This window comes from Zerene cesonia, chromosome 6 (assembly GCF_012273895.1).
Source record: "Zerene cesonia ecotype Mississippi chromosome 6, Zerene_cesonia_1.1, whole genome shotgun sequence".
In the NCBI taxonomy this organism is placed as follows: domain Eukaryota; kingdom Metazoa; phylum Arthropoda; class Insecta; order Lepidoptera; family Pieridae; genus Zerene; species Zerene cesonia.
Genome location: NC_052107.1, coordinates 3,466,707 through 3,477,592, shown reverse-complemented (window position 1 = coordinate 3,477,592; position 10,886 = coordinate 3,466,707). Strand labels below are relative to the sequence as shown.

At 33.0% G+C, this 10,886-nt stretch overlaps 2 protein-coding genes across 3 annotated transcripts in view; one reads left to right on the top strand and one right to left on the bottom strand.

Annotated features, from left to right (window-relative positions):
* Positions 1–1,529: 1,529 nt before the first annotated feature.
* Positions 1,530–7,625, bottom strand: LOC119840336 (oxamate amidohydrolase proenzyme-like). Its single transcript, XM_038366895.1, has 2 exons — positions 7,528–7,625; positions 1,530–3,254 (listed from the first exon to the last, which is right to left on the bottom strand). The coding sequence occupies exon 2, from the start codon at positions 3,221–3,223 to the stop codon at positions 1,634–1,636; it is 1,590 nt and encodes a 529-aa protein (XP_038222823.1). The 5' UTR covers positions 3,224–3,254; positions 7,528–7,625; the 3' UTR covers positions 1,530–1,633.
* The window catches only part of LOC119840334 (calcium-binding mitochondrial carrier protein Aralar1), a 15,589-nt gene continuing 10,425 nt past the window's right edge, over positions 5,723–10,886 (top strand). Inside the window, exons 1-6 of one of the 2 annotated variants that reach the window (XM_038366893.1) lie at positions 5,723–6,033; positions 7,822–7,960; positions 8,237–8,413; positions 8,494–8,585; positions 8,979–9,173; positions 10,529–10,767. In XM_038366893.1, coding sequence (XP_038222821.1) covers positions 5,983–6,033; positions 7,822–7,960; positions 8,237–8,413; positions 8,494–8,585; positions 8,979–9,173; positions 10,529–10,767 — 893 coding nt within the window. In that variant the 5' untranslated portion in view covers positions 5,723–5,982. Of the gene's footprint in view, positions 6,038–7,821; positions 7,961–8,236; positions 8,414–8,493; positions 8,586–8,978; positions 9,174–10,528; positions 10,768–10,886 lie in introns of both variants that reach the window. The other variant, XM_038366894.1, reaches the window with a different exon arrangement.

The window sequence follows — 10,886 nt, the reverse complement described above, 5'->3', positions numbered from 1 at the left end:
ACCCTTTTCTAGAAATTTCGCCATATTATACTCAGATAATGAAATTATAGGCCCTGTCAAATCCACAGTCAATAAGTTGAAAAGTTTCAGGAGTTTCTTTCATAAAATCCTTATTATCTTCCAACTCCTTTGTTAGATGAATCGCGAAAATAGAAAAGTAATTTAGTGGCGGGCTCTAAATGAACAGTTTAAATTAGACAATCGTTTTGAAATATACTCCTGGTTTCCTGAACAGTGGTCGACAATAATTCACATTTATTGGAACGATAAGGTACGAACAAAGAACGGCTGAGATGTAAATCAACATTTGCTATTATAAAATTATATTCCATACATGCGTTCATAACCGTTCATAATACATCATTTCGTGGTTTATTTAATGAAACAGATAATTAATTTATTGCCATTTTTCTGTCACGCGATTAAACTTGTCTACGGGTTTTATTTATGACCAGATAGTTTTCAATTTTATCAATCAAATAGATTATTACATCACGATACGAAAATTATAATGAATAAATGAACGAAAACAATACCGTAGCATGTCATTAAAATGTTTTTGCCATTTATCATTATGGTATACCTATTTATGAATTGGAGTCCTATGGGACACGATGACACATCTGTAATAGATTTTTATACAAAAGCCAATGTTTAATAAAATCTTATTGGATAGGAGTAAATTATTATAACAGTTACGTAGGTACCTAACGCTTTTGATTTGTAGTAGAGACCAACTTGTCTCGAATCACAGTATTAATTGTAACTATTTTGAGGTACTTATTTATTTAAGTCTTTAATTTGCAAATTGTAAATGCCCAATTATATTATAGTATTCCAAATTGATTTTTCTATTACTTTTATGATACATTAGAGGATACGAAACAAATACCTAAAACACTGTATAAAAAGACTATAAATCCTTTAATTTGTCACCGACTGGTGCTAATGCGGATGAATGGTCTGAGAGAGCGCTAAATTAAACTCTCAGAATAATGAAGTGGAAGCATTCGTCTTCATTTGTGGATTCACGGCTTATTAGATACATATTAAGTCGTCCGCGAACTTCGAAGTTTTGGGTCATTCGTGTGACAGTTCCTAGTTAGGTTGTTTGACAGTTTTCGGTTCGATATACTATATTACCTTCGATACCTACCGATCCTTGTTAATAGGTAGGAATAGTAAAGACGATTACACACTATATACATTCTATAGACCGTATATAACGAAACATAAACTATTTAATATTTATGTATTTTAAAATTCTTGCGTTTATTAAGCCTACCTAATATAAATAAATATCATACAGAGATTCCCTAACAGTATATCGCGATGTGTGACGTCACTGCCATAGTCCTCTCAGGTCTTAGTATGAGGTCTATAACAATTTTACTTGGTACAACAAGTAAACATAATTATAGAACCTATTTTTAATAATGATTACGATTAGTAGAGCCTCGATCTTACAAAATACATAGACGGGTTTCTAGCAGGGAAAAAACAATCATAATATTATTCTTAAAATATTTATTTTAGAGTAAATCAGTGTATTTTAGAGGAGTAGAAACGAGGTGTCAAATCGTTTCTGATACGTAATAACTTATACAACAATATTAATTAAATATCAAAATGACTAGTATCCAGCAGCAAATCCATTGCTACGTACATCCCAACCTCCTTCAATCATGCCATCAGGGTGCTTGACTAATGCCCCGGCCTGTCCCATCATTTCAGAAAATTCTGGTATTATTTCAATCTTATGGCCTCTTGCCTTCAAATAATCTACAGTTACTGGATCAAATCTGTTTTCGAGTCGCAATATGTTTGTAGGATCCAAAGTCAAAGGCCCATACGCCCACCTTGGCAAATAAATAGATCGTTGCAAGTTAATTCCTTGTACGACATATCTGTGAAATATTGCAGCTTGGGTTTGAGGTTGACCATCACCTCCACGTGTCCCATACACCATGACTCTTCCATCATTAAGTAAAGCGGCTGCGGGATTTAATGTATGGAAGGGTTTCTTTCCTGGTACCAAACTTCGTAGAGATCCTTCCTGTAAATTGAAAGAAACACCTCTATTCTGCCATAATATGCCCGTCTTAGGTAACACTACACCACTACCATATTCATGGAATACACTCTGTATAAATGAAACAGAAAATCCGTAGCTATCCATAATACCCATCCAAATGGTATCACCAGGACCGTCGCCCTTAGCGTCCGCTGATGCCCGTTCAAAATTAATACGACTTGCCATTTCGAATATATTTTTATGTGATAATAATGATTCAGGAGTCACTTTCATATATTTTGGATCGGTAATATATTCATCGCGCATTTTAAACGCCTGTTTCGTGGCTTCTACTGCAGAATGAATAAAATGACCTTCGTTTTTACCGTCAACGTGTAACTCATCTAGCATACCGAGTATTGACAATGAAAGTATACCTTGTGTAGGTGGAGGAAGGTTCAAGAGTTCCCCATGAGAGTGCTGCAAGCGTAGTGGTTGACGTCTTTCTGCGTAATAATTAGTAAGATCTTGTTTGGTTATGGGCATACCGATGGTTGCCATATCATCAGCAATAAGGTTAGCTGTATTCCCACGGTAAAAGCTATCTAACCCATTATTAGCAAGTTCTTTGAGAGTGTAAGCTAATGCCTGTTGCTTTAATATATCACCGGTTTCCAAAACTCTTCCACCTGGATAAAATACATCCTTAAATTCTTGTGAAAAGTTACCGAGTTTTTTAGCGAATTCAAGATTAGTGTTAGATTGGCTAGATGAAATTGGAAATCCGTGTTCAGCGTATCTTATTGCATCTCCCAAAAGATAGGACAGCGGCATCCGATTATAGCCTTTTTCAGTAATATATTTTAATGCCTCTTCCCAACCTCCAACAGTGCCAGCGACTGTAAGTGCCGATTTTGGACCTCGTGTAGGTATCTTCCTGAGCCCTGCGTATAGATCTAAATTTGCTAAGCTTCCAGCTGGTCCACATGCCTCTATCGCGATAGGATCACCGGATGGTGGTAATATGAGCCAAAAACCATCTCCACCAATAGAATTCATATGCGGATACACGACGGCTATTGTTGCTGCCGCTGCAACCATGGCTTCTACGGCAGTTCCTCCTTGGCGAAGTATCAGTATAGCAGTTTGCGTAGCTAAATGGTGCGGTGTTACCACCATGCCACTTGGCGCCATAACACTGACGTTCATCTTGATTTATGATTACAGCTGACACCAATAACTGTAACAAATGAAAAGTTTATTTTACACAATATCTTTTATATATAGCTATTGCCAATTAACTAGAAAATGTAATCATTGGTGGCAGTACGAAAAGTAGACATTCTTGCTAAATAATTAATACGTGCCAATTTACGCTTCATACAATGCTTGTAATGTATTCTAGTTAACAAATTATTATTCGCAATGCTACATTACTGAAAATATTCTTAATTATTTCCGTTCATACAGCACAGTCTTAGTCTCTGAGTTTTTCCGTGTTTAATATTATTAATCCTTATTATCTCACCATATACTAAAATAAATTCTTATTAACTGAGAATAATAAATAATAATAAACTCCAAAATTTCTTTTCCCATTTTTCGGGAATAGACTCACAGTACTTTGCTGCAAAAATATTTTTAGTTACATCGCAATATCAACTACATAGTAGGTGTATTGTCGGTATTATATGTAATATAACGTAGATAGATTTATTTATCTAAATGATTAACATGACACAGGCGTTTTCCTTTTCAGATTAAAGTTGTTAAAGGTTTAATACAAATTGCATACGTATTTATAAACAACCAAAGCAGGAATGGCATGAATGGATTGCAACATTATACCCACATATTAAAAAATAATTAATTAGATAAATTACGTTGAAGGAAAACATCGTGAGGAAACCGGAAGAATTAAAAGTTAGACTTGTTTTTATTATTCTGCGGTTTGACGACATGTGACATCTGCCAACCCGCACTTGGCCATCGTGGTGGATTATAGCCTAAACCTTCATGCCTGTGTCCCAGCCCAGCAGTGGGAACATATAAGGGCTGTTGATGATGATGAGATAAATAGAGCGAGTTAATTCAGTATATAGTAATAAGTTTTTCTTGAGTACTAAATCCATCGCTGAACAAGTTTACGTAGAGTCAGGACCCAGGCACTTTTAATTTTTTTATTATAAGCTCGCGTGCCGTAATCCTAATATAATTATCTTAAAGGCTCGGCTCGGCCAACAATCAATTTCAGAACTGTTTCAGACAAATACATGGTTTGGATTTGACCTCGCGCTACTAATCCTCATATCATATACAGTAATATATCACAGAATTTCTTATTCTGAGCAGTATAGTATCCCAAGGAAGCATTTAATCGGGATAAAATGTATCCTACAGGCCAAGTAAGCTAATCATCATCATCAGCCCATATATGTTCCCACTGCTGGGACTCAGGCCTCCTATGAGGGTTCAGGCCATAATCTACCACGCTGGCCAAGTGCGGGTTGGCAGATGTCACATGCCGTCGAACTTTATTTCTTGGACATGCCGGTTTCCTCACGATGTTTTCCTTCACCGATGAAGCAGTGGTGATGTTATCTACATGCGCAGATAAATTGAAAAATCAATTTATTTCCTGCGCGCTCGCCCGGTCTCGAACCCTGACTTATCGATTTTGAAGTCCGAGGTCCTTACCACTGAGCCACCACTGCTTAGTAAGCTCATAAAAGTAAGCTCATACCTTGTATGTATACCAAAATTCATCGAAATCCGTTCAGTAGTTTGCAAAAAGTTGATCTTAGAACTAAAACATTATCTAGGCTAATTATGGTGGATCACGTTTATCTCAAAAATAATCAAATATCCGAATAAAGTATTTAACTGACAACATTTAATCACTACATAGTATAAAACAAAGTCGCTTTCTCTGTCCCTATGTCCCTATGTATGCTTCAATCTTCAAAACTACGCAACGTTAAAAAGGTTCATATGTATAATAATACCTATTAAAATACTTGAGACGAATTAATAGACTAGAAATGTCTACTAATTCTTTGACACTTACATTAGGTATTGTTGGTAATTACAGCGATTTTATTTTAATCTAAGTGGGCACTGGAATATTCATGACTTCTTGACAATGTGATAATTATTTAACTCAAAAATATTAATGAAAACCTCAATATTTAGAAAAAGCAAAAATATCATTTTTCTTTAAGCACGCCATCTACTATCAATCTCATACAATAATGAATAAAATGTAATTCTTCCTACAGACTGCAGAGACTAAAGAAGGCAAAGGTTATGAAACTTTCGGATCCAAAACAGAGATGGCTTAGCAGATAAATTTCACACTTATCTATCGTACAACAGTTACCGAAAATATCATTATGATAAACTTGATTTGTTGTTTTTTTCCTCGTAGATTTTATTCGTAGCGTGCTGATAATATTACACACATAATATTACAAATTTTAGCGTTAGTTTAAATATTTACAATACACGGATAATATGTATACGTAATATATAGATGTATTACATGTAAATTACATGTACAAGTACATTACATGTAAAAAACAACGATTAAAAGGTTCATAATTTAAGACTAAGAAATAATACTTAAATTATGGTAACCCTGTAGAAGTACTTGTTCATAATATATAAAAAAAACTGCGAATTGCGACCGCGAATCTGTGTCGCGAATCGGTAAACAGTAAAGAATAAAGATTCGCTTTCGCTAATCGCAATTCGCAATTCGCTTGTCGCTCCACAACCGGCAACACCCGGCGGACAGCAGTTGATCATGAGAATAGTGCGTGAACAACTAAAATAGATTCATATTATTTTCTATTATTGTGACGTAATATCAAGGCGAACGAACTTTACTCCGCTAATAAGTTCCGACTTAAATATTACAGTAATTTCATCAAAAACAGAAATAGTGTGTTGTGACGAAAATTACTGTAATGTTTAAATTCTTGTCCAACTCCTTGATCACTCAAGCCAGCTGTCAAGAGGTGGGTAAGTTTATTTACAGTTGCGGTCTTGCGGGTTTAAACGTAGTTGAAATTTACCTGTTATCAGTTTCTTACTGTTATCGGCTATCAATATGCGGTACTTTTGAACACAAACGCCCTTGAATAACTTGTCCTTGAAATTTAGTGAAAAGACCAATCTTCAGCAAACAAACACCATGATTTTCTAAGCACGGTTTGATAAATATTTGGTATATATAACATTTTAACTTATTTACCATAACATGTTTTAGGATAATCATTAATTTTTATTAGATAATCAGTCGACCAGCTTCCTAACCTTTTTGACCTTAGTCAAAAGACAGAAACAAATGAATTTTATAAAAAAAAAATCTTTCAATAATGCGAAATATATCAAACTCACCGATTTAGTATGATTAATTTCGTTACCATTTTTAATTTTGGGGGTATATATTAATTAATTGATGAAATGTCAGATATCCTGCATGATGAAAATTATCTGAATGTGTAGGTAAGATAAATGTATTTCTTGAGTACACAATATGATAATAAATTTCTTATCTATTACGTGTGGTTGCTTAATATCTATTAATTTTAGTCCTGCTCCAAGCTTTACATGAAAATGTCTTCACGACGGGTAATCTATCCATATATTATATTATTATAATGTTATTGAAAGATTGTGTGTTGTAATAGTGAATTGTGAAGTTAATTATTAGTGAAACATATAGTGCGAATTAAATCAAAAGATATTGCAGTATTCTATTAAAAAAAATATAAAAATGTATTGAAAAATCTAATATTTCTAAAGAATTACGCAATGCCAACGCTATTATTGTGACCATTTATGATTTTTATCAAAAACATTAGCTTTCTATAAAATATTGACATTAAGGTACACAAATTACTTATTATATTATTATTATGTGTAACATAAAAAATAAATATTCCAATTAAACTTTGATGTTTTCATAAAGAACATGTTTTGAATGATGACAAATACATACACTTCTTGTCAGTGTTTGGAATGTTCAAAATATTTAACAAAATATAATTACTAAAGTCATGTGAACGGTTAGTGATTGATAACTTATCATGACCCTGCACTAAACTTGAGAATTTTTTTTACCATAGTAAAGAGATGCTTATGGCAATAATTAACGTCACAAGTTATTATGTAATCAACTTATATACACTTTATCACTCATATTATGATTTAGCATGTATAATCTATTCAGAGTAACATAGTACATTTGTACTACAAGTTGTATAGATGTTAAATGTGCTTATGAATTGCCAGTTGTTTGAGTATTTTTTAATACAATAATAGTATTAATTTCTTGATTATAATGAAAGTAAGTAAAAGCCCTTACAATTTATTGACAGATATATAAATAAAATTTATGTTTATTTTAAATAGAATAAAGTTAGTGTTATGGAACATAAGTATTCAGTTAAAATTATTAGAAACCAACGTAAATCGAAGAAAACTATATAACCAAAATTAATACTCACATGATATATTCCCAATGTAACACTAAAAAGAATATTAGGTTATAAAATATATTGTTTCTCTGTATTTGTTCTACGGATGAGACTTATTAACTAAATGTGAAGTTTTTATAACATCAGATCTACTTATATCAGTGAAATCAATGAATTCATATCTTAATTAGTGTATAATAACATTTAGATACACAACTATCTTAACTTCTATCTTAACCAACCAAACATTTTATTTATTTTTAACAGTAGGTAGTATGGGTAAATATTTAATGATTTTCTAACTGTCAAGTGATTCTTTTTCAGGGGGCTGGTTATTTAAAACGGGCCGAACCAGATAGACTTCGAGAGATATTCTTGAGGTATGCCACAATAGAAAAAGATGGTGAAAAGTACATTACTAGTGAGAATTTTGTCAGGAAATTCCTTGGACTGTTCGATGAAGGTAAATTTTTATAGCTCCATAATTGCATTAATATATTCCATGGGTTTTTTTTACCTAGTTGTTTCTTAGGTTATTATAAGTCAATTATAACAGTTAGACTTGGTTTCACATCTTTCTAAAATGTTCTCTTTTGCTTATCTGTCACACAACGCTATAATATACAAAATTTCGTATCAAAAAGTGGTAAATACACTGTCAGGGAAATTAGCAGCTAGCAAGAATAATGCCTCAAAGTGTTAAAAAAAAATGAAAATTGAAACAATTTTGTTAATACAGATGATTACAACAAGGAGTCAGTCCAGCTCATCGCTGGCATCGTGGACATGGACAAGGATGGGTTCATTTCATTCTCGGAGTTCCAGGCCTTTGAGGGGCTCTTGTGTGTGCCCGACGCACTCTACAAAACTGCCTTCCAACTATTCGATACTAATGGAAATGGACTGGTCACATTTGGTATGAGAATATTACTTTAAAATTCAATTATTGATAATGATGAGTACATAAGTATTAATTTGCATTTTGTTTTACTTTAGAGGAGTTTGCCGACGTCATGAAAAAGACGGCCTTGCACAAGAAACTGCCATTCAACATGGAGAGTACATTCGTTCGCCTGTACTTTGGAAAGGTAAATTTATCACTATTTTGTTGATATGTTTAAATGTAAATTTAAGTTAGAGTATTACAGAGAACATAGAGTAGAAAAGGACCTGCAATAAGTCTGCCATAAAAAAGTGCGGGAGGTACCGTTCCATATTCTATAATGGACTAAATCACAACAATTTAATATTATTATTATATAATATTATTGATCTAAAACCCACAGATTAACACTCACACGACAAAACCAAAAATAAATCCTGTGTAAATAAAACTTTATGTGGCTAAATAGTTAGATAAATATAAATGCACATGAATATATATAAGTGTATGAAATATTTATGAGTCCATTACAATTGTAATAAGGATAATCTAAACCCTTTTTTCTTTCATCACTAACCCATACAAACTTTCTTCACAGGACAAGAAGCGCCTAGTGACATACCCAGAGTTCAGTCAGTTCCTACATGACTTCCATGAGGAATATGGAGTTGAGGCTTTCAAGAAACGTGACATGGATGGCAGCGGTTTCATCAGTGTCGGGGACTTTAGAGATATCATGCTGTCCGTCAAAAACCACCTTCTCACTAAGGAGTTGAAGACGAAAGTCATTGAAGTAAGTGGAATAGTTGTTTTGATTAGTAGAATTTGGTTCTTTATGTAATTTTTGTGTATTTCTTTTAGGTTTTGTATTGTGTTAAGAGAAGGTACAATTTAAGCTTTATTTCCAAAAATTTGAGCATAGCAGAGCATGTCTTAAATCTGATATAATGTTATACTTAATATGTATAATATTATATCTCATAATAATCTTGTACTGTTAGGTTGTAGTAAGTCATGCTTAATTACTTGTTAATTATGTGTATAATATGTACATTTGGTTATCCCTTTTGCCTAATGTCTTATCAATCACATCATACTAATTTTAAATTTACGGATACAGTTTAAAATTTGAATTTTATAAATAATTCGATACTTTTCGCGGCTTCATCAGGGATGACCTAGGGTAAACAAATAGTCATGTGCAACGCTGTAACTTTCTTGTGATAAAATACTTTTTAAAACAGACCAAGTAGTTTTTCAGTAAAATCATCATTAATAACATCAAACTACTCCGAGTTTAACGCGTGCGAAACCGCGGGCAAATGATAGAATAAGATAAATTTTCGGCATAATTTTACTTGAATTTTTTCTTCTATAGTTTAGTTAAAGCACACTGAACATTTATTGCTTTTTTATGATACATTGTGTCTCGTTTATCTTTATTAAAATGCTTGACATACTTATTGACGGGTTTTTATGGCGTTTATCGATGAAACTACTTAGTTATGGAGTGATTGTGCTCTGTATGTTAACTATGGACCATAAATCTGTGTGATATTTTTATAACAGACATGTCACATGAGGGTGATAAAAGATATGTTATTTAAATGATTAGTCGACGTTGCCAAAAACGAATGAGGTTCTCATATATATTGTTGGTTTTACATCGAGATATTTTTTATTTGATACGTGAATCGTTGGAATAGAACTTGAAGTGATATCTTCCTCCTCAGAGACGTCGGGGACGTCTTCTTACGTAAAAAAGAATCGGTTTTATTTAAATGTATATAAAACTCACCTAAAATCAACTATGTAACCAATATTTACAGACATGCAATTATGTACAGCGTTTGTTAATGTTAGTAACATTGCTTTGTAGTTTTGTCTTTACCTTGTTGTCAACTGTTTTACAAATAACATTGAAAGACCGCACCATACTATGAAAGTTATTTTCTTATGCACTACATGAAATTAAACATGTATTAATACTTATGAACAATGAATTTTCGTAATTATACCATTTTAATGCTAATTTTAAAGCTCATTCACAAAAAAAATAATGAAGCATCACTAGTTTATAATTTTTCGCAGTCTTGAGCAATAAACAGTTTTGTTTCTCTATTTTTCCATAAATGATATATATTCCAGGCGTCCGTTTTCCCGCAAGGTGAGAGAAAAATCAGTTTCCCGTACTACATGGCATTTAACTCGCTCCTCAATAACATGGAACTGATCAAGAGAGTATATTTGAACGCCACGAACGGACACCGAACGCAAGAGGTCACGAAAGAGGAGTTCCTGCATTCCGCCCAAATGATGAGCCAGATTACACCTCTGGAAGTGGACATTTTGTTCAGTCTGTGCGATATGATTCATCATACTAACGGGTGAGTTGGAGTTTTAACCTTCAAAAAAGATGATCAATTCGACTGTATACCTAGTCTTGCCATAAATATTGTAATAAAGAAAAAAGAAAATTGTTAACTGCAAATAACATTTATTACTT

Excerpts from the sequence above, each read along its gene's own strand:
- LOC119840336 (XM_038366895.1), bottom strand. The coding sequence starts at position 3,223 with ATGAACGTCAGTGTTATGGCGCCAAGTGGCATGGTGGTAACACCGCAC.